At 46.6% G+C, this 27,515-nt stretch overlaps 1 protein-coding gene across 4 annotated transcripts; it reads left to right on the top strand.

The window, feature by feature from the left end:
- CHD4 (chromodomain helicase DNA binding protein 4) lies at nucleotides 1-27,515 on the top strand. 4 transcript variants are annotated; one of them, XM_080987376.1, is made up of 40 exons: nucleotides 1-146; nucleotides 1,471-1,650; nucleotides 4,327-4,454; nucleotides 4,611-4,805; nucleotides 5,172-5,290; nucleotides 5,962-6,203; nucleotides 6,426-6,553; nucleotides 6,720-6,855; nucleotides 7,281-7,342; nucleotides 7,570-7,809; nucleotides 8,657-8,860; nucleotides 8,954-9,159; nucleotides 9,561-9,692; nucleotides 9,928-10,024; nucleotides 11,409-11,600; nucleotides 11,696-11,896; nucleotides 12,089-12,226; nucleotides 12,813-12,934; nucleotides 13,047-13,220; nucleotides 13,513-13,654; nucleotides 14,206-14,337; nucleotides 14,451-14,568; nucleotides 15,344-15,468; nucleotides 16,494-16,758; nucleotides 16,868-17,040; nucleotides 17,263-17,446; nucleotides 17,543-17,629; nucleotides 18,014-18,102; nucleotides 18,296-18,429; nucleotides 18,705-18,849; nucleotides 19,040-19,205; nucleotides 19,491-19,615; nucleotides 20,021-20,147; nucleotides 20,332-20,409; nucleotides 20,510-20,647; nucleotides 20,744-20,852; nucleotides 22,103-22,235; nucleotides 23,179-23,374; nucleotides 26,669-26,844; nucleotides 27,002-27,515. In XM_080987376.1, the coding sequence occupies exons 2-40, from the start codon at nucleotides 1,554-1,556 to the stop codon at nucleotides 27,017-27,019; spliced, it is 5,673 nt and encodes a 1,890-aa protein (XP_080843502.1). In that variant the 5' UTR covers nucleotides 1-146; nucleotides 1,471-1,553; the 3' UTR covers nucleotides 27,020-27,515. The 4 variants fall into 4 exon arrangements, with proteins under 4 accessions (XP_080843502.1, XP_080843500.1, XP_080843501.1 ...); XM_080987374.1 differs by having other exon boundaries at nucleotides 7,281-7,462; nucleotides 17,263-17,443; XM_080987375.1 differs by having other exon boundaries at nucleotides 7,281-7,462; nucleotides 20,024-20,147.

Below are 27,515 nucleotides of genomic sequence, written 5' to 3'. Positions count from 1 at the left end.
TTATTATGGGATGGAGGCGGGAGCGCTGAGGAGGGGAGGGGCTTGGCCGGGGCTTTTTTTTTCCCCTTTAAGAGGCGGCGCTGGAGCCGGAGCCATTTTCCCTTCAGCGGCGTCGAGAAATAAGAAGCCGGGGCGCCCGGAGTCGGGTGAGGGCGGGAGAGGGGCAGAAGCCCAGAGAGGGGGCGGGGGGGGGCTTTTTGTGGGGGGGGGGAGAAGGAGGGGAAAGCGCCCTAGATATTGGGGGGGGGACGACGAGGCAGGAGAGCCGCCGGGTTTCCCGGCTGCACCGCCGCCCTGCAACCCGGGCGACCCGCCGCCGCCTGAGGGAAGCGGAGCGACCCCCCCTCGCCAAACGCCCCCTTTCTCTCCTCCCCCCCCCACACAACTCCCCACAGCCTCTCACGGTGGGGGGGAAGAAGGGGGTGGGGTGCCCTCGTCTTTCTTCTTGGGGGCGGGCTGGAGAATATTAGCCCCCCCCGACACGTGTTAGGGGGGTGCCTTGTATGTGGGGATATTATCTCTTCAGTTTCCCCCCAACCCGTGGCAAGAGGAAACCCCCCCCCCCGTCCCAAACCTCGACCTTCCTTGCCATAGCGCCCCCCCCCCCCAAACCTCAACCTTCAATAACTGCTCTTCTCAGCCAGTCCCGAAAGAAATGTTCTGGTTTGGGTCTTTTATTTTATTTTATTTCCCCCCCCCGTCCCCCCCCCAGTTTGGGTCTTTCCCTCTCCCCCCTCTTTCCCATAGCTAGGAGGAGTGGGACGGGTCCGACAAGTTTCTCAGCTTCCTTCGAAGCCGCCTTTTTGTTTTACAGCCTGGTCCAGAACTTTAATTTCCTTAACCTGTTTATGTCAGAAGGAAAACGGGGAGTTGAGCTTTTTATTTTATTTTTTTCAATCCCAACTGCCCATCAAGGGACGCCAGGACGTCCATTCTCGGCCAGAGAAGAATGAGTGGGCTTTGTAAAAAATAAATTAAAAATCAGCCCCTCATTTCTTATAGCATTTCCATTGCGCGTCTTCTAGTGAGTGGGCGTTTTTTCCCCTTCTTTTTTTTTGTCCAGGAGCTGAAACAAACTCTCTGGGTGGTGGTGGTGGCTTTGAATTATGGTAGCTTTGACCACAGAGGCGCCACCAAGAGGCATTTCTTGACCCATGGGAGGTGGGTTGCTCCAGGCTTTTGTTTCCCACCCCCAGGTTTTGTCTGTCCAAAATACAGGTGGAACCAAACTGGGAAACCCCAAGTCGGTGGTGCCTGTCAAGATCCTCATAATAATGAGACGGTGACTCGGATTAATTTGGCGTTGGCCTGAAGGCCTTCTGAGATGAGGGCTTGGACCAAGCTGCTACCTAGTTGTCTGGCCCTCCCTGCCGCTGCCACCTTTCTCCAGAGATCCAGAGGCTGGTTTTTGGCTGTTTCTTATAAAAAGGCTGTGACTTTTAAGCTTTCTTTACTTCTCTCTCCCTATAGCCCGTTGCTGGCCTTAGCAGCAAGGAGGCGCCGAGATAGCAGAAGCTTCTTGAGCCCTCGGATTGTCCTCCGAAACAGAGGACATGGCGTCGGGTATAGGATCCCCATCGCCATGCTCTGCGGGCAGCGACGAGGAGGAGATGGAGATCCTTCTGAACAACAGCATCCATCAACACCAAGGTACACATATCAGCTAGCAGAAGAGCGTTGACTCCTTCATTTTGGGGGTGCTATGGTGGCTTTTTCGTGAACTAAGGAACAAAAAGAGTTTTCTCCTGTTTTGCATGCTTTAGACCAGTAATGACAAGGTCACGTTCTTCCTGCTTAATCCATGCCCTTACTTAATGGGTTTTGGCAGGGGGAAGGGGGGGGGCATCTTGCCCTGTGTTTCTGATAACTCTGCTACAGACACGATGGGAGAACTTGATAGTTTGGATCGGAGGCTGAGGGAAATTTAAAAAAATTTGTTCTGAACTTCTTTTCACCGGGGCTGCAAGATTAATCATTGACTGCTATAGCTGCTAATGTCTTAGATGTCTCATTTGGTTGCCTCTTTCCATGGCTTCCTGCTGAGTCCTCCTCCTGCTGCCTGGAGAGGGCTTCCTGTAGATCCCGCTCAATCATTCTGAATACTCTGAATGCGTAGCTTGTCATGCTAGCTTTGCTTTTGAATGAACATGAATGGTGGCTGCGAAAAGATGAAAGTTCTGTTTACTAGGAACTTCTGTGTGTGTGATAGAAAGTATCTCATTCCTTGTTATTGCGTCCCTTTTCCTAAAGGTGTGATGGACTTCATTGTGGGGAGGGCTTGTGGGGGAGGGGGGAACCTTTCAAGTGGATTGACTGAAGTGAGGGTGGATGACAGGTTCTTATGCACATTTCAAGCTGCTTTGAAGGGAAATACGAAGTGGAAGGCTTTCTTTCTCTTGCCCACTTGAGAGCTCAACTATGTCTTGTGTCCAAAATGATCTGTGCCCTGGGCTGTTGCATGACCCACTTTCCTCCCTAGCCACACCCTGTGGAGCTTAACTTCACAGCTGCTCACCTGCATTTTGGGTTGAATGTGGCCTGCACCATGTGGCAGGGACATGGGAGCAGTGCATTTTGCTGTGTGTCTTTTGGCCTTGGTACCTTTCAGAAGAATTGTAGTTGAGCTCAGTTGTACGGAGTGGATTTGGGTTGAGTGCAAGAATATCCCTAGGAACAGGGTGAAAGTCTCCTGGGCTCTGAGGTGCTTTTAGCGCTTGGCCCAGCTGGGAGTTCAGGGGGGCAGACATGGATTGTGTGTTTTTGAGCTCACAGGCCAAAGAAGGAGTCAGCTCTCTTTTACCATTGCTGGATGCTAGAAGGCCTAGAGAAGAGGTGCAGATGATGCTTGAGGAGTGGAGGCTGCCTGAAGTGCATGGGGAGGGAGAAACATGAGAAAGTCTTGCTGAAGGAAAATACTTCTGGCACAGGATACATTTGCTGGTTTGGGAAAGCAGGGCTCCACCCTGTGCCGTTTCCCCTCTGCTCCTTGTCCTTTGGTTGCAGCAACTGCTGTGACCTGTAGCTTCCCCCATCCTGCCCAGTGCCTGTGGTTAGGAGGCCATTTTCCCTTGGAGGGAGAGCTTGTGACTCTGGCTGCGTGTAATGGGCGGGGGTGGCTGCTGAGGGGGGAGGGGAGGGAGAATGGCTGGTTACTGTGGATCTTGTCACAAAGGAAGCTGCCGGCTGGCTGTGCCCCTCTGGGCTGTTGGGGGTTGGAGAACAGATGGGAGTGTGGTCTGTCGGGTTAAGGAGTGACATGTTTCTGTGTGTGTGTGTACGCATGCTCGTGCTTGTGCATGCATGCGCGTGCACCCACATGAGAGGGGGAGAGGGAATGAGTTAAAGCTTGCATTTGCATAGCGAGGAGGTGATTTGTGAGTTGTGAGAGGGCTGGCACCTGAGTTAGCACCTGGTGATTGTTAGTACTCAGAACCTCCATTTCAGTCTAGGTAGGATGGGAGAGTTGAAGCAGCATCCTGTTGAGTTTGCTGTTAGCTATGAAGGTTTCTTCAGGGGGATTTTGAGGAAAGTGGGAGAGAATGTTTGTTGTACCCTGATCATTATCTAGCAGGTGTATCTTCAGAAGTTCTTGCTTGCAGATTCAGATTTTTCATTTGAAACAACATGCTAAGGGATGAAGGGGGTAGTGCTTTGCTATTCAGTTGCATTAAAAGCCAGTACTGTTCCTAGTCTGTATTTTGCTCTGGTGCTGGACTAAACAAATGTCTTCCATATGGAATAACTTCACTAAGCAAGAGGTAGAGGGAGATGCATGAAGACACTTAGTCTTTGTTGGTGCATTGGAAAAATCTTGAAGCAGGTGGCACCATCCTCATTCACTAGGTGAGACCTAAGATGGGTTGAATGCCCCTGGGCAAAGGACCCCCTCCCTCTCTTTGAGTTGCATTAGGTTTGTGAGGATACAGGAGAAAGCTGGTATAGGAAGAGCTTCCAATTTCTTTCAATGAAGCCTCCCTGTATATGATTTTTGGGAGGAGATCAGAGATGCCTTGTTCTCTTTAATCTGTTAACGCCAGTTTTGGACTAGTACTCCAGTCTGCAGTTACTTCAGTGCAATAGCAGGAGGTTGGAACACTGGAATCACACCCATGGGAAAGACAATGGGGGTAGAAATGGGCCCAGTTAAAAAAAAAAAAAAGAAGGTGAGGAGTGACCCTATTGCATATGGTCTAACTTGGGAGTGTGGCAAAGCAACAATGGACTAAGTACAAGTGGAGTTGTAGTCTGTGTCAATGGGATTGTGAAGAAGTACCTAGGCATTGGAAAATGATTAGTTACCCCTGCTGCCTTCATAATTTCCCTCAGAGCCGGAAGAAGAGCCAGAGGAAGAGCTGTTATCAGAGGCAGAACTGCCAAAAATCAAGAAGAAGAAGAAACCCAAGAAGCTGAAGGAACCTAAAGTGCCCAAGCTTAGTAAGCGCCAGAAAAAAGAGGTAAGAAATAGAGTAGGACTTGGGGATGAGGGAGAGAAAAGCAGCTTAATGTACAGATGGGTCTGCATGTTGATTATATTACAGTCTTGCTTCCCTTTAGAAAGAACATTTTTTGGGTGCTGATTTATGTGCTTTAATTCTTCCCTCCCCCTCCAGCTTGGAGACAGTTCTGGTGAAGGAAATGAATTTGTGGAGGAGGAGGAGGAGGTGCTGCTGCGCTCCGACAGTGAGGGAAGTGACTATACCCCTGGGAAGAAGAAGAAGAAGAAACTTGGGGCTAAGAAGGAAAAGAAGAGCAAAGCCAAGCGCAAGGAGGAGGAAGAAGAGGAGGATGAAGATGATGACTCCAAGGTGAGAAGATCCAGAATGGCTCATTAAATCACATGAACACATAATTCCACTGCTGCTAAAGTGGTTACCCCTGCTTATCTTACTTGTTTTTGTACTTTAGGTTTGGGAGGGAAGGGTGGGCACAACACAAGGTGCTGCTAAAAGAGGGTGATGTTTTCCTTCTTGGGGGTCTAAGGGAATTCCCTGTCCTCCTTTTGTAGGGTAGGTGTGTGTGTCTTGGGTTCGTCTTCCTTTTGGCCCAGTCCTCTATAATTTCCTGCTGATCCTGCCTTTCTTTGACAAGCTTCCTGCTCATGGCAGGAAAGTGTCTCCTTGTTGAAACTAGTATCTTTTTAACTAGCAACTTTTCCCTGTCCCTTTCTCCAGGAACCTAAGTCTTCTGCCCAGCTTCTAGAGGATTGGGGCATGGAGGATATTGATCATGTTTTCACAGAGGAGGATTATCGCACTCTTACCAATTACAAGGCTTTTAGCCAATTTGTCAGGTGCGTCGTTCAGTCTTTTCATATCTTGGGAATGCAGGGCAAGAAAGACTTAATAATCTAGCAGACGATGAGATATTGAAGTGTATTATCTGTAAGTCTGGTTTAGTTTTTTGTTGAATGGCAAATAGGCATGCTACTTTTTCTTTGCCTTGACGCCTCATCTAAAGCAGGGGATAATACTACTTGGCTTACAAGGCAGTTGTAAGAATTATTGAGATAACTTATGTGAATTTCCATGAATGTTTTTATATCGAAAATGCTATATAAATTATCACAGTGTTCCAGGCTTGGGCACTTGGTGTTACAGAATTGTTGGATTACTGTAGGAAATGGGTTAGGCTGCAATCCTAACCCTCACTGGATTCAAAATGGCTTACTTCTGAATAGGCATGTATAGCTTTGCATGTTAACTATTACCCATAGAAGGATGGAAGACATAAATGGAGAGCCTAAGTAATTAGCCTCAAAAATCTTCGGTTTGTGGCAGAGTTGGGGACTTAGGAACATACCTAGCTTTTCTAGGAATACTAGAAAATGTTCTTCTCCCATGTGTTAGTTGGCTTCAGGGGCGATGGGAGGGGCTAACAGTCTTAAGAATAGGTTGTAAAGTTTGAGCTTCCCAAAGTCCAGACCATCCAGCAGTGCTCTTTTCTTTTTCTTCCCCCATGTAGGCCACTTATTGCTGCTAAGAATCCCAAAATTGCTGTCTCAAAAATGATGATGGTGCTTGGGGCCAAGTGGAGAGAGTTTAGCACAAACAACCCCTTTAAAGGGAGCTCTGGGGCCTCTGTGGCAGCTGCGGCAGCTGCTGCTGTGGCTGTGGTGGAGAGCATGGTGGCTAACGTGGATACAGTTGTTCCTCAGCCCCCAGTTGAAGTCCCGCTTCGGAAGGCTAAGACCAAGGAAGGCAAAGGTGAGGTGATCATATGGGCACTGTTGTGATGATGAGTGGGGGGGAGGTAGGGGTTCATAAGCTCTGTACCTTCTTCTAGCAACTTTGATCAACTGTACTGCAGGGCACCCATTAATTCACTTCTGGAAATCTCTCACAAGATTTTACATTTCCCTTTAAAGCACAGCTCAGCTGGGATCTAGGTACCATTTAATAATGGGGTGATGATGGTCTGTTTCCTAGGTCCCAATGCCCGAAAAAAACCCAAGGCTAGTCCTCGTGTTCCTGAGATCAAAAAACCCAAAACCAAGAAGGTGGCACCCTTGAAAATCAAGCTGGGAGGATTTGGCTCCAAGCGTAAAAGATCATCTGTGAGTTTTTCTTTTTCTGGTAAGAGGGTGGGAATTTTCTCTTAGCCACATTGTCTCTTGCAGGATATGGGGGTGTGGGTTTGTGTGGGGCAGCCTCAATAGCACTGGGTCACAAAGTCAAGTTTTCATATTCCTTTACAGTATTTATTTATTTTTGTACCTCCAGAGTGAGGATGACGACCTGGATGTTGAGTCAGACTTTGATGATGCAAGCATCAACAGCTACTCTGTGTCAGATGGCTCTACCAGTCGCAGCAGCCGCAGCCGCAAGAAACTAAAAGCAGGAAAGAGGAAAAAGAAAGGTACTGAGCTCTGCTTGGCTCATACGGGAGCTGTGTGGAAAGTGTGTGCTCAGGGGCAGGGATTTCATGATTGCAAGTGTCTGGAGGGTGGTTGGGGACCATTGGTATAAAATATTTGCTATTGCGTACCTAGGGAAGAAGTCAAACTCTGCAGACTTAAAAGATTGAGGGATTTCCGACGGGACAAGACACGCTGTGAGGAAAACTTAAAGTTTGTGTTACGTCTTTTTATGGTACACCCATAGCCATTTTCCTGCTCTGACCCTTGGGATACAATAGTGATATCCAGGCTGTGCTCTCTAAATAATAATTTTTTGCTATCTAGATACTGCTCTGTGGCATGAGATTGGAGTATCCTCCTTGTTGCTTGAACCTGCTGCTTGCTTAATTGTTTAAAAGCTTTCTCCACTACCTTGCTCTGCTAGGAGAAGAGGATTCTGCTGCAACTGTTGATGGCTACGAAACGGACCACCAAGACTACTGTGAGGTGTGCCAACAGGGGGGAGAGATCATCCTGTGTGACACTTGCCCTCGTGCCTATCACATGGTTTGTCTGGATCCAGATATGGAGAAAGCGCCAGAGGGCAAGTGGAGTTGCCCGCACTGTGTGAGTTTTGGGTTCTATGACGCAGCTAGAGGCCTGGGAATGCAGGGTTAGGAAGACAGCTTGAGGGACTTCAAGCATCTTGGTCTAACAGATTCCCTCCCCTATAGGAGAAAGAGGGTATCCAATGGGAGGCTAAAGAAGATAATTCTGAGGGTGAAGAGACCATGGAGGATGCTGTGGGAGATGCAGAGGAGGAGGATGATCACCACATGGAGTTCTGCCGTGTCTGCAAAGATGGAGGAGAGCTGCTCTGCTGCGATGCCTGTCCTTCTTCTTACCACATCCACTGTTTGAATCCACCTTTGCCAGAGATTCCGAACGGAGAATGGCTTTGCCCGCGTTGTACTGTGAGTTCCTGTGCTCTTCCACAAATGGGAAATACAAGCTGAGTTTGTGGGAGTCCCCTGAGTGAGATAGCATTTGAATCAAGATAGCTCACGCTGAAATCCTGCTCTGAAAAGCATTTGAGTACATTTTTGGATCCTACTCTCCAGGCAGATTAATTTTTTGTGGTTAAAAAGTGAGCTAGCACTATGTTCATCTTCTGCAATAGGAATCCGTTTTTGCCAAGTATTTAAAAACAAAGTTAGGTCCTTGTGTGTAAAGGGAGAGTCTAGATTAGCATCTTGTGATAGGTCCAGGGTCTGGGTTCAATGGTTGACCCATAAATATTAGAAACAACATAAAATCCAGTAAGCTTGTCATACTCCCTCCATAAATGTATGAGGGTCTTTCTCTTACAGAATCATAGAACTGTAGAGTTCAGTACCAGCAAAACACTACCTTCAGCATTGCCTCCTGGACTCTGGCCAAAATGTTCTTTATAGGAAGCCTCATGTGTCTTTTAGCCCAGGCATCTTCATCTGTTATGTCTAGGTTGTATTCCCACGCCTGGTGCAATCCACCTGCATTTCCCATCTTGCAGCCAATCTACAATTTATAAAGAAAATAATTGGAACCTTTGTAGTTCAGTCAGTAGGACAGGAGACTCTTATTGTCACAGTCATGGGTTCAAGCCCCATGTTGGGCAAAGTATTCCTGCACTGCATATGTCTGGGGAAACTAGATGACCCTTGTGGTCCCTTACAACTCTATGATGACTCTATGATTCTAAATATGAAGCAGATTGGATACAATGCTGTTCAAAAGCTGTGGTGGGGACTGATTTCTAATCCCATGGTCCATCTTCTCCAGTGTCCATCTTTGAAGGGTAAGGTGCAGAAGATCTTGACTTGGAAGTGGGGACAGCCCCCACCAGCCACGCCGGTGCCACGACCCGCTGATGCAGACCCAAATGCACCTTCTCCGAAGCCCCTGGAGGGAAGACCCGAGCGACAGTTCTTTGTCAAGTGGCAGGGCATGTCCTACTGGCATTGTTCTTGGGTGTCTGAACTACAGGTAAGCAAAAGGCATCTTTACTAGAAGCAGAGCAAAAGAAATTGGCTAACCCCGCGTCAGGATGGTGTGTAACTGCATCTGTTTGTACCTCAGCTGGAGCTGCATTGCCAGGTCCTGTTTCGCAATTACCAGCGTAAAAATGATATGGATGAACCTCCTGCAGGAGATTTTATGGGAGAAGAAGAGAAGAGCCGTAAACGTAAGAACAAGGACCCAAAGTTTGCAGAGATGGAGGAGCGTTTTTACCGTTATGGAATCAAGCCAGAATGGATGATGATCCATCGGATTCTCAACCACAGGTGAGGAAAGAGGTTGAGATTGTCTCAGTCTCTGAAACATGAATGATTGAACATTCCTGAGTTGAAAGTGACTCTAAAAGGTCCTGAAACACTCAAAAAGGAGAAATAATTCCATTTGTCTCTAGCCAAATGAATGTAAAGACACACCTTACCTTATATATTGTCTTTCCACACTCACACAAACATGTAAAGAATAATATAAAAGCAGCAACACCAACCAAGATAAAATCAGTAAGAACCAAGAAATTCAAACACACAATTCAGCCTCCTTTTCTGTGCCTCCTCTGGTTCCCTTCATTAACTGTATTTGGGGGGGGGGGGGACAGGAACAATATATGCAGTTTTCATCCTTTACTACTTTACATAGACTGTGATATTCATTTAATCTCTCTTTCCTTTAGCATTGATAAGAAGGGGAATGTTCACTACCTTATCAAATGGAGGGATCTACCATATGACCAGGCTTCTTGGGAGAATGAGGAGGCAGAGGTACAGGATTACGATATCTACAAGGCGGCATACTGGAACCACAGGTGAGCATGGATTTCATTCTTTGATAAATGGGTCAGATGAGAGAAAAGCCCAGCTGAGTTGGTAATGTGAATTGAAGCATAGTTATCCTAAGATCTTTGTAGCTTTCTCTCTGAAAGGAGAAGGATACTCTACTCAGCCCTGGGGTGCTTCATCTGGAAGAGTTTCTTCTTCTTTGCATCTGCTGTGTTGGAAGTACAGAGTCTATACAACCTGTGTGCCTCTTTTCTTGCACAGGGAATTGATGAGGGGTGAAGAAGGAAGACCTGGCAAAAAGATAAAGAAAGTGAAGTTGCGGAAATTAGAGAGGCCCCCAGAAACACCAACAGTGGATGTGAGTTAATGGCTTTGAGGGGTGTGGGAGGGAGACGCAAGAAGGGGAAAGGACATGATGGTCCTGCAGTTTGTATGTTCAAGGGCGGAGACATTATGTTCTGTAGCTGGAGCGAAAACTACGTATCTATAATGCTTTTGATCACCAAAGCAATCCTTTGTAATTTTTATGCATTCTGTGGAATCTTTGTCCTGGACCAGTTTTGATGGTGTTAAGTTGCAGAAGCCTAGGAGCCAACTGCTAGGGAATGAGGTCTCTTCGCCCCTCCCCAAATACAATATTTGAGCCCCCCCCTCCCAAGTTGATGACAGTGCCACTCAAATAGTGTGTGCTGTGTCTTGTGATCGATTATTTTATTCAAGTTGGCACCCCAAGAGTAGCTCAGGCCGAAGACAGTGAGGTGGAGCAGTTTGCCTTTTTTTGCCATGGGTGGAAGAGGGATAAATGCAGGCGCACAATCTAGTTCACCAACATTCTGTAAAGAGGAATATACTGCTGTACAAAGATAAAGTAATACTCACCAGAGCAAAGAATCTTGTCTACTGAGCTACCATCCTCTGCGGCTACTAATTTTTTTGTGTAGTATCAGAAGTCCACTAGGTGCTATACTAGAGTCTCCATATTCCAAAGAGCAAAAACCTGGACACTCACCAACCACCATCGGGGCACATCTCCATCAGACGCAGAGAGAGAGAGACTGGATGGAAGGGAGGGAGAGAGAGGGTGCATTGTTGGAGGGCACTGGGGAGGGAGGCAGCTGGCGTGAGCCAGCCCTGCACTCAGAAAGAAATTTTGCCGAGTTCTGAAAATTCCCCCTGCACACCCATTTTCAGGAGCGGGATCCCGGATATGTCTGGGAAAACCAGGACGTACAGCAGTCCTATGCTATACAGAACTCACACCATTCCTGCCTGAGGAAATTACTCTTGACTTTTCAAAGGAAGCAACAAGCTTCCTTTTTGCATTGTGTTCCTCCCTTAGTTCTTGCCTGCTTTGCCCATATCCTGTTCTTCCCAAACAATTTTCACTAGTAGAGGTTTAAATAAAATATAGGTTACCTTTGATGTGGTCTTAATATGCTTTGCACCTCCGCATGAAACGCTATGTGTGTATGAGGTATGTAGCTTTAAAGCTGCACAAAGCTGGTGTGCAAATGGCCTGTTTTAATGTTTATACATACATTGAGCACGTAGATCCCTGCTTAGATAAGGTGTTGTTGTTTTTTAAAAAATTTTAAACATGTGCCATGCAGTCAGTTTAAAACTTAGTGTTGAGCCCTAGGCTGAGATAGTACATGTTATCCAACTGGGCAAGACTCAGCTTTCTCTAATAGCAGCAGTAGCAGAAACTGAACATTTTCAATTGCTTTTCTCCATCTCTGAAGCCAACCGTGAAGTATGATAGACAGCCTGATTACTTGGATGTGACTGGAGGAACCCTGCATCCTTATCAGCTTGAGGGTCTGAACTGGCTGCGTTTCTCGTGGGCTCAGGGCACAGACACCATTCTGGCAGATGAAATGGGTCTGGGAAAGACTGTCCAGACAGCTGTGTTTCTGTATTCTCTTTACAAAGAGGTGAGGTTCCAGAAGAACTTGACATGCGCACATATATATCTTTATTCCAGAAGTCTGTTTCCTGGTGTCTTAACATCAGATTTATCTGATTATAGGGACACTCTAAAGGACCTTTCTTGGTGAGCGCTCCATTGTCCACCATCATCAACTGGGAGAGAGAATTTGAGATGTGGGCCCCAGACATGTATGTGGTGACTTACGTGGGGGACAAAGACAGCCGGGCCATTATCCGTGAAAATGAATTTTCCTTTGAAGATAATGCTATTCGTGGGGGAAAGAAGGCCTTCAAGATGAAGGTATTACAGCAAACTAATCGGAGTTAGTGCCTCTCTTGAGAACTTTGTAATGTTGCAGGTTCCTGAGTGAAGCATTGAATGCCAAGTAATCTCAAATGATGGAAAGCTAGGTTTTTGTGAGTGTGGGTCTGGCCTGTCGTTATACCTTTCCTGCTATTTGTTTCCCTAATGTGCAACTTCTGATCCTTGCAGAAAGAGGCATCTGTGAAATTCCATGTATTGCTCACTTCTTATGAGTTGATCACTATTGATATGGCCATTCTAGGCTCCATTGACTGGGCCTGCCTTGTAGTGGATGAAGCGCACAGACTGAAGAATAACCAGTCAAAGGTAGGGAGAAATTTATCTTGGATCTGTAAACTCTTTATTCCTTCTCCCATGTTTTATGACTGATTAGAGGGGCTTGCCAAGATTAGACACTGCTCTCTCAATGTTAACAAACTTTTCAGAAGACTTGACACAAGCAGCATTTTTACACTGTATGTATATAGGTGTGTGCACCCCTGTATGAGGAAGCTATTAACCCTCAAGAACTGCTTTTGTGTTTGCTGTGAAGCAGCTCCTAATTTTGTGCACTATGATTAAGGATTGTTCTTGTTTTAAAAGAGGGATGAACAGTGCCTTATTTGAACATGCTTGTTTTGTTTTTGTTTTTTTTAAAACTTCATGTTAGTCTCATATTTGTTATTTTCTGTGTTGTATTGGAACAGTCTGATGCTCCTCAGGCTGGCCTGCATAGTCCTTTAATTGTTGATAGGTTATTGTAGTTTTACAAAAGCTGAGAACTTGCTTAGAGATTACACGATCGGTGTCTAGTCTCCTTCTGTGCAGATCTCTGTATGTTTGGAAATGTGTTGTGAATTTGGTTGACTTTCTATCTTTCCTTTTCTTGCTGTGCCCTTCACACTTCCTTCAGTTTTTCCGGGTGTTGAATGGCTACTCTCTTCAGCACAAGCTGCTACTCACAGGGACACCCCTGCAGAACAATTTGGAGGAGCTTTTTCACCTGCTTAATTTCTTGACGCCAGAAAGATTTCAGTAAGTCCTGCAGTGTGCACTCAAGCACAGCTTCCCTGTTGGGTTGCTGTTCCCATGTTTCTTGTTGTGGCTTTTTAATTTCTCCTGACTGTCTTTCTGACTTCCCTCATAGCAACCTAGAAGGCTTCCTGGAAGAGTTTGCAGACATTGCCAAGGAGGATCAGATCAAAAAACTTCACGATATGCTGGGCCCACACATGCTGAGGCGCCTCAAGGCCGATGTCTTCAAGAACATGCCTTCTAAGACAGAGCTTATTGTCAGAGTGGAATTAAGTCCTATGCAGAAGTGAGTGTGGGAGGATAGTCCTTTACTCCTTTAGCTGAGTATCTTGACATTAGCATGGTTTAGCCTATGCTTCAGGGTGCTGGAATTCTAATATGCTCACTTTCCTGTTCTTGGTTTGTCTCTCATGCTGATCAGCTGCATAAAGTAGACTTGTACTGACTGCTTCTGAGTACAAGGTGGGAGAATGGGAGGGGACCTGTGCTTCAACAGATAGTTCTGAGGTAGAAGCGAAGTGTTTGCAGCAGACCTAAGAAATAAGTAATCAGCAATGTGAATATTCATATTTTTACAGAAAGTACTACAAATATATCCTGACAAGGAACTTTGAAGCACTGAATGCCCGGGGTGGTGGCAACCAAGTTTCTCTACTCAATGTGGTTATGGATCTGAAGAAATGTTGCAATCATCCCTATCTCTTTCCTGTAGCTGCCATGGTAGGTTCTGTCTCCCAGAATGTCCCTTTCAAGTGCTCTATACACTTCGCTCTTAATTGTCTAAGCACTGGGGAATGGCCCTGTTGTTTTATCTCCCTTTCCTGCTTAAACCTTCATCCTGATCTTAAATATTGTCATATGGTATTGGTTTTATGAAGCACAACTATCATTTGAGGGCATGGTTGTGAGCAGCAGTTGCCACATCATTAGCTTTTGAATGTAGTAATTGGAGGGAAGTTTATAACTTGATGATCATCTCAAAAGAATGAGAATTGGCACAGAGCAGGAAATTTATTAAGTAATAGGCCATCTGTTTCTTGCTATGCTGCCTTTTGTATGGAAATAATAGGGCAGCTGCAAAAAAATAGGGAGAATTGCTAGAGAGACATAGGTAAGAAAAATGAAGTGGAAGGAATACATGATAAGACTGCTGGAGTCCCTACAGGGTAAGCTAAGCTGTTTGACACTTGTGAATCATTAATGGCCAGGACCAACAATTTGAAGAATACTTTCCCTCCCTTCTTCACCCCCCTTTTCAATTTTTCATGCAGGAAGCACCAAAGATGCCCAACGGCATGTATGATGGTAGTGCCCTAATCCGGGCCTCTGGGAAGCTGCTTCTGCTCCAGAAGATGTTGAAGAACCTCAAGGAGGGAGGTCACAGGGTGCTGATCTTCTCTCAGGTAACCAAGAGCTATTGTGTATTGGGGAAAATTTTCCAGATGGTGATGGGTTAGCTGATTGCATTTTGTGCATTTTTACTCCAACTCTTTTCTTTGTCTTTCCCCCCCTAAAGATGACTAAAATGTTGGATCTGTTGGAAGACTTCTTGGAACACGAAGGATACAAGTATGAGAGAATTGATGGTGGGATCACAGGAAATATGCGTCAGGAAGCCATTGATCGCTTCAACGGTATGTTATGAGACAGAGTACATAATGGGACGCGGGTGGCGCTGTGGGTAAAACCTCAGTGCCTAGGACTTGCCGATCGTATGATCGGCGGTTCGAATCCCCGCGGCGAGGTGAGCTCCCGTCTTTCGGTCCCAGCTCCTGCCCACCTAGCAGTTCGAAAGCACCCCTAAGTGCAAGTAGATAAATAGGTAATGCTTTAGAGCGGGAATGTAAAGGGTGTTTCCGTGTGCTGTGCTGGTGCTGGCTCACCAGAACAGCTTCGTCACGCTGGCCACGTGACCCGGAAGTGTCTGCGGACAGCGCTGGCTCCCGGCCTCTTAAGTGAGATGAGCGCACAACCCTAGAGTCGGACACGACTGGCCCGTACGGGCAGGGGTACCTTTACCTTTTTACATAATGGCAGGCACAGTTAGCCTTGGCAGGAACCAAGGTTCCCCTTTCATACTTTGCTAAAAATGTCAATTCACCCTTTACAACTACTAGCAGGGCAGCTGTGTTACTCTTTGAGCTGTCACAAGACCTCTTTGCTGTAACAGGCTAACACATTTGTTAGCATATAAGCGTTCATGGACTACAGTCCACCACCACCTGATAAAGCGGACTGTAGTCCATGAAAGCTTACACCATAACAAATAGATTAACCTTTAAGGTGACACAGGATTCTTTGTGATTACGCTTTATAGTATCCCTGCTCTATTTGGAGAATGGTGAAAATGAAGGTCTGGATGATCCAAGTATATGATATCTGACAGTATCTCGTCTCATTTATCTCTAGCTCCTGGTGCTCCACAGTTCTGTTTTCTGCTTTCCACCAGAGCTGGGGGGCTTGGCATCAACCTCGCCACTGCTGACACAGTGATAATCTATGACTCTGACTGGAATCCACACAATGATATTCAGGTGAGTTTGAGCAGCAAAATAAAAATCTCCCCCCCCCCACTGCAACAGTGAGGAGGAATCTGGAAGCAGCCACTTGCATTTTAGAGTAACTATAGCTTACTGTGGTTAATCTCAGCTATGCTAGCGAAAACAGCTAGTTCATAAACTGATTTGAAACTGGTTTGTTTCAACTAACCATACTTAAGAGTTACCGCAGTTTGTCAGCAGCAAGGCCACCTGCTCTTGATTGTAAACATGGCCTTCTCCTTCCAGAACACCCAAGTTGAAGGTAAATCAAGGGATGTATTCTGGTACGTTCCATGGTTATTGCCCAGGAGTGTGACAGGACTTGGTGTTTCATAGAATTGTAGAGTTGGAAGGGACCCTGAGGATCATCTAGTCCAACTCTCTGCAATGTAGGAATATGCAACTGTCCCATATGGGGATTGAACCTGCAATCTCAGCGTTTTCAACGCTCTAACCAACTGAGCTATCCAGGTTCAAATAAGGGATAAAAAGAATGCAAGGGGATATTTTTTGGATATGGCTAAAGAACAGGGAGGAATCAGAAGGAACTGAAGTTATACAAAGGCTAGGAAGCGGGAAAGCTGAGCAGAATATGCTGTATATAGCTTGGGATTGACTTTAATGCTGTTAAAAGAGTCAACTGGGAAACCTTATGTGATGAATAGAATCCTGAGCTTTTTTGAAAGTATTCTGAAGTAAAAGCACACTATTGGTCCCCATTAAAAAGAAGAAAAAGTTACAAGGGGGTTGGATGGCGATACCATCTGCGTTTAGTATAAAGTGAAAGTAAAACCTTTCAGACTCCTGCTATTCTACAGGAGGTGTGAAAGCCCAAAACTTGCCTAGGATCATTCTTGTAATGCTAAGCTGTGGTTTGAAATGGCTTGGAAGGCATACTAATGTGGCAGTGGGCAATGGGATAGGACTGCTTTAGGAAGGCAAGGAAATGGAAGGACCCAAAGACAGCAAAAGGGGGGAGTTTAATGAATGAAGACTGAAAGAGTACCTTTTTCTCTCAGGCCTTCAGCCGTGCTCACAGAATTGGACAAAACAGGAAGGTGATGATATATCGCTTTGTCACACGAGCTTCTGTGGAAGAACGGATCACACAAGTGGCCAAGAAGAAAATGATGTTGACCCATTTGGTTGTGAGGCCAGGTTTAGGCTCCAAGACTGGTTCTATGTCTAAACAGGAACTGGATGACATCCTCAAGTTTGGTACTGAAGAGCTGTTCAAAGACGAAGCCACTGAAAGTGGCAAGAATCTACGTAATGTGACACAATGTGAGTGAAGTGATTAACTTTCCTTTAGTTAGAGCTTTTGCTCTGTCCCCTTTCAGCTATCCCAACAACTCCTTGATTACAGCAAGACTGCCCTCCCCCCCTCCTCCAGGTGATATCAAGGAAAACGAGGATGGCAGTGTCATCCATTATGACGATAAGGCAATTGAACGCCTACTGGACCGGAACCAGGATGAGACGGAGGATGCTGAGCTTCAGGGCATGAATGAGTACCTGAGCTCCTTCAAGGTGGCCCAGTATGTGGTGCGTGAAGAGGAAATGGGGGTAAGTGAGAATTGACCACCTGCTTTCTGATTCATTGGATTCTTGGTGCAAAGGTATTCACTGCTGGTGGCTAGAGGATGGAATTCTGGAGCAAGCATGGGTTTGAAGCTTCAATCCTAAACCTCCTTACTAGGAAGGTGAAAGCATTACTTGAAGGCATTGGGATTTCTGAGTAAGTATGCTGAGGATTGCCTCTTCATTTTTCTAATTTTCCTATGTTAGGAGGAAGAGGAGGTTGAACGGGAGATTATCAAACAAGAGGAGTCTGTGGATCCAGACTATTGGGAAAAGCTGCTTCGTCACCATTATGAGCAGCAGCAGGAAGACCTGGCCAGGAATCTGGGCAAGGGCAAACGCATCCGCAAGCAGGTCAACTACAACGATGGCTCGCAGGAAGACCGAGGTAGTTGTGCGTGCGTGAGATAGGAGGAAGCGGCTTTATAAAAACAATGGTTGGGTTTTTCCCAGGCAACTTACTTTGGGCATTCTGTTCTTTTTCCAGATTGGCAGGATGACCAGTCAGATAATCAGTCTGATTACTCTGTAGCCTCTGAGGAAGGTGATGAAGATTTTGATGAGAGGTCGGAAGGTATGTTGAGGTGTTGTGCATTTGGACTCCTTGATTCTGGGAAAGCGCAATAAGGAGATGCTCTGAGCTAGAGTGGGGTAGAGTGTCAGGGCAGAACTAGAGAGACCACCCACTCGGCCATGAAGCTCTCTGGGTGACCTTTGACCAATTGTGACCTCTCAGCCTCACAAACTTTAGAGGGCTGCTGGGATTTAATAATTGTTAGGGTTCATTGAGAAACATCCTGCCTTGAGCTCCTTGGAGCAAAGGCCAGGTATAAATTGAATAAGCGAAACAGATTGAAAGCTCTTTATATGATTGCTATGCTTTTCCTTGCATATCAAACTCCATCTGATTCAATATACTGTCTTAAACTGCTACTTCTCCCTTTTTCTGTCTTGCCAGCTGCTCGCCGGCCTAGTCGGAAAGGCCTGAGGAATGACAAAGACAAGCCCCTACCCCCACTCCTTGCTCGTGTAGGAGGCAACATTGAGGTAATTCTTAAGAGTTTTATACTCCCAAAATTCTGAGAGTTTTATACTGAGGGTTTGGCATAGAAATCTTCCAAATTAACAAAATCAGATCCTTTGTGGAAGACTTGAGCCTCTATGCTTGGGGGGGGGGGGGGCTGCTGCTGCTGCTGCTGCTGCTGCATTTAAGCTTTTTCCCTCTCTTTCTCCTGTTCAGGTTCTGGGCTTCAATGCTCGCCAGCGGAAGGCCTTCCTCAATGCCATCATGCGCTACGGGATGCCACCTCAGGATGCCTTTACTACCCAGTGGCTGGTGCGGGACCTCCGTGGGAAGTCAGAAAAGGAGTTTAAGTGAGTCTGGCGTGCTGGTTGGAGGAGGCATAACTTTCAATGCCCAAGAAAGAGTGGAATTAGGGGAACAAACTTTGCTTAGCCATGTCTGGTCTGGGGAATGATGGAATTTGACAGTCTCTGGAAACCAAGCTAGTTTGAGTGGAATAAGGGAGATTGCTGGTCGAGAACTTGCACACACTTTACTTGTGAGTCTTGCTGGGGAATTACTTGCATCGAGGGTTTATGCTGTCATGAGGCTACCAGTCTTTTTAATGCTCCCTTCCCTCCTTCAGGGCCTACGTCTCTCTCTTCATGCGCCACTTGTGTGAGCCAGGAGCGGACGGTGCAGAAACGTTTGCTGATGGTGTCCCACGCGAGGGCCTGTCCCGACAGCACGTCCTCACACGAATAGGGGTCATGTCTCTCATACGCAAGAAGGTGGATATTAAAACAAAATTTTTAGAGACCTCTAGATGGCACCTAGCCTCTTATATGCATTGGATGGACTAATCGGTGATCCCTTTTGCCTCCCAGTTTCTATTTTCGGAGTTCAGAAGGACACTGATGCACTTCATTGGTTTTGACTTGGAACGACTAAAATGTGTTTTCCATGTCCCCATCCCATTAGGTGCAAGAGTTTGAGCATGTGAATGGACGCTGGAGTATGCCAGAGCTAGCAGAGATAGAGGAGAACAAGAAGCTTTTGCAGCCCAGCTCACCTTCCCCCAAGACCCCAACTCCCTCTACGCCAGGAGACACACAGCCTAATACCCCTGCCCCTGTTCCTCCACCTGGTGAGAGCCCTGCGTTTGTGTTTTTGTTAAAAGAGCCCCGTCCAGCCTTCAATGCTGCTCCTCTTTCCAGTTGTGACAGAGGACTTGGGGTGGACGTAGATCAAACCAACTCTTAATTTAGGAGGGCTTCCTGGAGCTAAGCCTAGCCCTCAAAGGCGCAAGAGGACATGTGGATTGTCTGCATGGGAGGAGGGCCATTCCAGGGGATCAGAGTACAAAGACTTTCTGAGTCCCAAGTGGTGTGTGCTGAAAGCTGCTTCTGCTTTCTCCCCTACTGATTTATAGAGGAGGTAGTGAAAGCAGAAGAGGGGGTCACTACCAAGGATCAAGGGGAGCCCACAGAACCTGAGAAGGAGACTAGTCCCACTGTTGCTGCTGCTTCCACTGCTGAGAATGAAGCCCCGGCTGAGGTGAGCTTCAAGGGTTTTCTTCATGTTGCTGCTAAATAAATGCATTTCTTCTTCTGATCTTTGGCATACTCTGCTGATGACTGAGGTTCTTCAGCTTTCAAGTGCTGTTATTCCTTGGCCATATTGTCTTTGGGAGACAGGGAGGGAAATGTGGCTTTTAATCAGTTACTCCTCCGCCCCTACTTCAGGATTCTGAAGAGAGACATCTATTTTGAAAGATAAATGCTTTGTTTTTAAAAATGCAAAACTTTGTAAAGCAGTGAACAGTGTCCATGGCTGGGAGAGAGTCGTTTGTTCTTGTGGCTGAATGTGCTGTGGAACCTGACCACAGGGGTTGGTATATTTTCTTACACTCCACTGAGTAAGATTCTCACCCCTCTTTCTTTCTTTCTCTTGCCCACTCAGCAGGCTCCTCCTGCAACAGAGACCCCCGCACAGGAGGCTAAATCCCCTGTGAATGCTGTGGAAACCGAAGAGAAGAAACCAGAAGAAGTAGAAGTGAAAGAGGAGCCAATGGAAACGGAAAGCAAAGGTATGGCTGTTAATTCATAGATGCATGTGCAAGACATATGGCATTCCAGAGCATGGGGGGCTCTCTGGTGTTGATGTCAAGGAGAGTTCACAGGGCTACCAAGATTAACCTGGTTGGGACTGAATTAGCCACTGCTTAAATCAGGATGGATGCATTCAATTCTTAAAACCTTCCTCTCCTGCAGCTGACATAGAGAAGGTGGAAGAGAAGACGCCTGCGGAGTCAAACCCTGAGCCTCCAACAATTAACCTTGAGGAGAAGGGTGAGCATTCTAGGCATGGCTGGTATCGCCTTGGCTGTGCATACTGTCGCTGCGGAGATCCGGGGACTAACCAGCAAGTTCTTTCCCCCCCCCTAAACAGAGGAAAAGAAAGAAGACGACAAGAAGGATGTCGTGATGCTGCAGAACGGGGAGACACTTAAAGAGCCTTCTGAAGACCGGCACAAGAAAGCCATGAAGCAGCGGTTCATGTTCAACATTGCAGACGGAGGCTTCACTGGTACTGGCAGGCCGAGGGTGCAGCTGTGGACTGTGGGGAAGCGAGGTCTCACTCGGTTACGAGAAAATAATTTTCTGACATTGTTTCCTCTTGCAGAGTTGCACTCCCTGTGGCAAAATGAAGAGCGGGCAGCTACCGTTACCAAGAAGACCTATGAGATCTGGCACCGGCGCCACGACTACTGGCTCCTGGCAGGAATCATAAAGTATCCTTTCTCCAGCATCTTCAGGATTAGCCCAGCCCTAGACTTTGAGTGTGGCCCCATGCAAAGGGCTTCAGTGGGTCCTAAGCTGCCATTGCAGCTTTGCCTGCGTTCGTCCACTGCATCTGCCGCTTACTATTCATATTCCATCCTTCTTTCAAGAAGATAAGGAGCACAGTACATTGAGTTACCTCACTTTAGCCTTGCAACATTTTTACTCGGTAGGTTAAGATGGGAGCAACCTCCCCACATTTTGCATGCTGTGGTTGTTTGACTGAACAGGATTTGAACCCAGGTTTTCACATATCTGAACCCGGCTCTCCCAGAATGAATGCATTCTGCACGTTGCAGTAATACATACCAACGTATGTATGTGCACTCAGTTGCTTGCATTAGGATACTGTACTGTTTGCCACTTGGCTTCTGAAGGATGTTCAGGTTTCCTGCTTAGCCCTGCTGCAATTGCTGCTGTTCCTGTGTCATTCTCATCATCTATTAAGGCAATCTGCCTGCTCTGTCTGGCAAGCTCCACTTTGCCATTGTCTAGTAGCTTCATCCAAACAGAGAACTGCTCTCTGGTGCAGGCAGGCTATGCTCCAGCAAATTTTGCAGCAGTGGTTTGGCAGGAGGAGCAGTAGGAGGAAGAAAGCTGACCTAAGGAGGTGAGCAGCTAGGAGGGTGATTGCATTAGCACCTGCTTTGTAAATCTGGGGCTATGGGAGCCTGGTACATGACTTGCATCTTTTGAAAAATCTAGGGGACTTCTTCCTATTTAAAAAAGAACACTTTCTCAATACTGAATCTTAATGCCTCAAGAACCGCCTCTCCCCAAATGAAATAACCCAGCCCCTGTGATTATTATCTGAGGCTCTTTGTGTGCCTCCTCCAAGAGAGGTCTGGAGGGCAGCAATACGAGAATGGCCTTTTCTGTGGTGGCTTCACCTGCTTGTGGAATAATCTCTCTAGGGAAGCTCGCTTGGTACCTTCGTTACATATCTTTAGGCATCAGGCAAAAACCTTCCTCTTCTCCCAGGCCTTTGGCTAATTAAAGACTCAGGCCCTATAAACTCCAGGGGGGGTTGTTTGTATGGTATGTATTTTTGTGTTTTTATATTGTACACTGCCCTATGGTCTTCAGAGATGTAATAAATAATAATATCACCACTAAGACACTCGATGAGTGTTAAAAGCAATGCCAATTGCTGGAACAGTGCATTTCCAAAATTATTTTTTCTGAGCTTGGCCAACTTCAGCCACGGTTACGCTCGCTGGCAAGATATCCAGAACGATCCTCGTTACGCCATCCTCAATGAGCCTTTCAAGGGTGAAATGAACAGGGGCAACTTCCTGGAGATAAAGAACAAATTTTTGGCCAGGAGGTTTAAGGTGAGAAGCTATGAATTAAATGCTATATATCAGTGGTGGCTTGAGTTTTCTCCAATGAGCAAAGTAGCGTGTTTTCCTCTAGGCTTTCTAATTAAGAAAAGAGTACTCTGTAGATACTGAATTATCTCTGTGGATTTGAATTAAACATTGTGAAAGTCATGGCATTTAAACATGAAGCAAAACTGAATGGAGATCCTCCTGAGCTGCTCTTATGGAGACAGTCTCTCCCACAAACTCACACCAATATATATTTTACACAAGATAAGTAAGCTTTTTAAAATATGCAGGCCTGTTTGCCATCGCACCTTTCTTAAACAAACAAACAAAATACCTGTTGAGAGGCTGAGTGGCTTCATGCTATATGCACCTGGTACAACTGGAGCAACACACTGAACTATAGATCCCAGTAGCACAGTGGTAATTCTGCAGCTAGCCTTTAGCTACAAGTCTCTCCAAACTTGTGTATTCTGTTTCAGGTTTTGTTGCAGATGTCAAAGGGGTGAATCTGCTCTTATCTTCTTGACCTAATTGTACCAGTACAAGTCTGTACTATAGCTGGCATAGGCACTAGGGGTTGGTTCTTTGCATGCAGTATTAGCTACTGAACCCATGGTTTTGTTTTGGTTTAAAGAATAAATTGTGTGGCAGTACAAGATTGCATAAGCTATGCAACCATTCCTCATAGGCTTGCAATAAACTTTGTGGTGGTACACCATTTCTGAGGGAGTTTAGAGTATGGATAGATTTCTCCTTATGGCAACACTATTGATCTTTCTAGTACCGTGCGTAAGCATGTCGAGACAAGAGTCAGCAATTGGCATAGACCCTGCAGAGGAAGCTGCGTGGCTCAAGTGAGAAAAGGCCTCCCTTATTCTGGGAGAGAGCCTTGCAGCAGTTTGAAGAGTTGGACTCAGGATCCTGTGTTTTTTTCATTCTTTTGCAGCTGTTGGAGCAGGCACTTGTGATCGAAGAACAGCTAAGGAGAGCTGCCTACCTGAACATGTCAGAAGATCCATCCCATCCCTCCATGGCCCTGAACACCCGTTTTGCTGAGGTGGAGTGCCTAGCTGAGAGCCACCAGCATCTATCCAAGGAGTCTATGGCTGGAAACAAACCAGCCAACGCGGTGCTTCACAAAGGTGAGGAGTCGGCAGGAGATCACATGGAGTGAGGGCAGACTTCTGTTGTGTGCCACTGGCCCCTTCCCCCCGCCCCACCTCATCCCGCCTCCCTCCACCCCTCCCAGTGCTTGTGTCTTTCTAAATGTGCAACTTCTCTTTCTCTTCTAGGGGAGGAGGGCAGCTAGTGTTGCGGGGGAAACCCTCCTCCAGGTTCAGAAGGCAAACTCCAATTTTAAAATGAGGAAGAGGGGCTTTAATTCCCTTACATCCCCAAATGATTTTGGGTTTGGGGAGGCTCCAGCAGAACCTGGTTGTCTTGCAGTCACAAAGCAACGAAAAGCAAGATGACTTAACTTTGCTGCAGGAAGAAAAGATGGGTCAGGGTTTATAGGTCAGATCCCACTGGTTCTGAAGGGGAATGTTTTGGCCTGGCCAATGAGAACATGTTTGGACTGGTGCCATCATATGATTGCAGCCGAACATTGCTGCAGCACAGGCCTCCCTCCTTCACATCCATTACCTGATGGAGAGGATGCAATGGGAGGCAGTATAGCCTCCCTTCAACAAAAGGGCACAAAAACAGTTGTGGAAATACAGGAAGGCCAGGTAACAACCCCCAAGGAAGGCCCCCTACTGCAGAGCCCACTCTGGGAAAGATGCTTCCATTGCCTGGGGCAGCCATCCTTTTGAGGGAAGGTGTGTCAGGAGGGGGGGGGTCCTGATTTCTTCCCTCCTCCCCATTAAAGGGGAGACCATTCCCCCCCGACACACACACCTTTATGCAGTGGATCAAAGTGTTTCTTCTGCCTCTTACTAAAAAGAAATGCACTCTTGAGAGAGTGTTTAGGAGCAGGAATCCCTCATTCCATGGTAGAAGTGATAGTACTCATTTTTCTCATACCTGCTCCAGGGGCAGAAGTGCCACTCCCTGAAGAGGTAGAAGGTGCAGTACATCTTGGGAGCACATCTGCTCCAGGTCATTCTTTTATTATTGCCCATGGGGATAGGCACTATTTATATGGCCAGAAAGGAGAGAGCTTCTGTCAGCTGCTGAAGACATCCCACAAGAGTAGACTCTTTCCCAGGTTGGACCCCCCTACAATGATCTTGCTTCCAAGGCAGTGCTCTTCTGAAGCAGATTGATAGATGAGCAGAAGCACAAGTCTGGATCTCCCCTGTCAGAAATGTGGGGTTCCTCAGCTATGGTGCTAAGATAATCTTGCACGGAGTTCATTATAGAACCACCTTTTCAAGAGTCTCTGTGATTCTAGATAAGGATGGCTTGGAGAGATAAATGCTGCCTTCAGTGGAAGTGTCTCTTGGTGATTCATCTTTGGACCCTTACATAACTAGGTAACAGATTCATGGCCTCCAAAAGGGCTGCCTTGAAGAACTCTTGCTAAGGTGTAAATTCAAAGTCTAAGGCCTCTGGAGGCAGTCTTTAGTAGAAAGTAAAGCTTCATAGTGCACAAATCGATCTTCCAAACCACGTTGTTATTTTTATGTCTTAAAATGGGCACAATAGCAGATCTAAAGAAATCCAAAACGGGTTGCAGCTCTGGAAGGAAGTCCAAACTTAGGCTATCTATTGTGCCCCACCCCTTTTTCTGCAAGAGCCTGATGGTTGGAAGCCACCTGAAGGAATTCATGGACATCTGAACAACCATCACCAATGGATAATGAAATTAATCTCCAGAAGCTATGCTTTAAGATTCACCAAGATGCTGAGACACAGATTTTAGGGAGGATCTCCTATATATCCAATAGTACCTTCAAAACATCACTGGATTTCCAAAGTGCTGGAAATCCAAGGCCAAAAACCTGTTTCTGTCTCGGAAAGGGGAAATGGTTTTCTTTTTTTATAGTCCTGTAGAAAAATGGTGAAACACACTGACTATGCTGGATACTAAAGCATGGCAAGCAGTTCCTGGACAAGTTTCATCTGCTCCTTTCTTTGTCTGAGGCCGTGTATCCCTGCTCAGTGACATCCTTGCCTACCTTCACATCCTTAAGAGCAGACATGCAGGTGCTTTCGTTTCAGCTGCAGGAACCAATAATAACAAATTTTATGCCAAACTCTTTGGTCTTCACCAGGATCCCAGTGGTCTTAAAGTGGAAGGATGACCTACTTATCTGTTCTCCATCTCTCTGGCATTATCCCCAAGGTGTGGCAACGACCATCTCAACACTACAAAGACGTTGATTCTTAATCAGCTGCGTGAAAATCTCATTAGATTGATCTTTTGCTTCTCCACTAGGGAATGTGAATATCCTCATAGATTCTCTCCCAGTAGGCAGACTTCTGCAAGCATGCTAGTAACACTCCTCCACTACTGTCCAAAATCACATCTCCACTATCTGCCCAAGCCCTCGGGGACCAATTTCATACACCTCTTAACTCCTGTGGGTAGGGTTTTGCTACAGACCTTTGTTCGTCATGGAATACATGTGATGCCTGCAGGACTTTTGAGTACTCTGTAGACAACACGCTGTCCATTAAGCAGTAGAGGTCTTACCTATCTCAACCAAGAATACTTCTTAGGGCAAGAAAGTGCCTACAGCTTCCTTGGCATACTGGAAAGTTTCAACCTAGTGAACTCTTCAGCAACTTGCAGGTTTGCAAGACTGTTTTTGCTTCTTCTGTAAAGGGGTACTATTTCTCCTTCAGGGAGAGCTCTCCTCTTAAGAAAGATGAACGATTACCACATGGGTTTCGTTGCCTGACTTTACCAAACACTGTTAAGACGCATTTTGCCTAAGTTGAGATGGTCTTTGGGTGATAGATTTCCATATGTGGCTGCAAACCCTCTGGAAGTGACAGGGTACAGTAGTTGCCAGTTTCCAGACAGGTACCTCTCTTTTTAGCAACCTAATGCTACCTGCCCTCTCCTCCCCACCCCAAGGTTGAGAAGAGGAAATTCTGTACTTCCCTGTGAATTTCTGTGCTCCTCAAGGAAAAGAGGGCAGCTAGGTCCATTCTGCGGTGCTATTCCACCTTGTAGACTCCCAAATGCAACATGCTTCTGAGATGACTGGAGCCACCCTTTATGTCGTGCTCTCTCCATATAGATGTAGAGAACTGTTTCACATTTCAGCCGTTGGTTATATAGCTAGTTTCTAGCTGGGCCTAGGTGCCTTCTCAGTTTGGGGAGTAGTGGGGGTGGGGTGGGGTTTGTCCTGCCTCCTTGAATCCAAAATTGGAGCCTGCCTTCCTGTCCCCAGAGGAGAGGCTTTCCCCAAAGACTAGCTGCCCCCCTCCCCTTACGGAGACCAAATTCACAGGTAAGTCTAGAAGTTCCTTTTTTCTTCCAGTGCTGAAGCAGCTGGAGGAGTTGCTGAGCGACATGAAGGCCGATGTGACGCGGCTGCCCGCCACAATTGCCCGCATTCCTCCAGTGGCTGTGCGCCTCCAGATGTCGGAGCGCAACATCCTCAGCCGCTTGGCAAACCGTAGCAGTGAGCCTCCTCCGCCACCGCCGCCCCAGCAGGTAAGCATCCGGACCTGCTCCCTTTCCCTTTCCACCCTAACCCTGGCCACGAACCGGGGGGAGGGGGCCCTTGGCGACTGCCCCAGGTTGGGTGGGTTCTGCAGGAAATACACAGCACTGAAGAAGCTCTTGTTCCTCTCTCTTTTTTCTGCCCTAGGTGGCTCAGCAGCAGTGAAACGCTTGCCCAGTGCTGACAACCCAGTGATTCAGCTGAAGTGACATACACACACCCTTGTTTGAATTCTGACCCCCTTCCCCCCCTCTGCCTGGCATTCCTGATCAGATGATGTCCTCCCTGCATGGGGGATGTGGCTGGAGAGAGGAAGAAGTGCAATTCTCCATAAGCTGCCAGTTGCACTTGGATTGCGCTTGGGTGTGATAAGGGGACATTGGACGGACTCTGTACATAGTGACTGCTGGAGGCTGCAGCGCCACATCTGTTACACAGACCTGGCTGCGACGCGCATCACCTTGGCCCACACTTCCTTGATTTTAATTTTATTTTGAGTTTGTTTACCAAGACGAGTGCAAGCAAAAGTCAGGACAGACACAGCTACCTCCATCAAGATCCTTTTAATACAAAAACTGACTGGACTTGTCCTCTGAAACAGCTGGAAAAAAGACAAAAAAATCTTGATAAAAGTTGAAAATAAAGGTTTCCTTGTATTTTA

The sequence above is a fragment of the Podarcis pityusensis genome, assembly GCF_964106645.2.
Source record: "Podarcis pityusensis genome assembly, chromosome: 17".
Classification (NCBI taxonomy): domain Eukaryota; kingdom Metazoa; phylum Chordata; class Lepidosauria; order Squamata; family Lacertidae; genus Podarcis; species Podarcis pityusensis.
The sequence above is the reverse complement of the archived record's forward strand: the minus strand, read 5'-3'. Positions and strand labels throughout refer to the sequence as shown.

Excerpts from the sequence above, each read along its gene's own strand:
- CHD4 (XM_080987373.1), top strand. The coding sequence starts at position 1,554 with ATGGCGTCGGGTATAGGATCCCCATCGCCATGCTCTGCGGGCAGCGAC. Across the intron at positions 5,291-5,961 it reads GCTTTTAGCCAATTTGTCAG|GCCACTTATTGCTGCTAAGA; the intron begins GTGCGTCGTTCA and ends TCCCCCATGTAG. Across the intron at positions 20,853-22,102 it reads CTCCTGGCAGGAATCATAAA|CCACGGTTACGCTCGCTGGC; the intron begins GTATCCTTTCTC and ends GGCCAACTTCAG.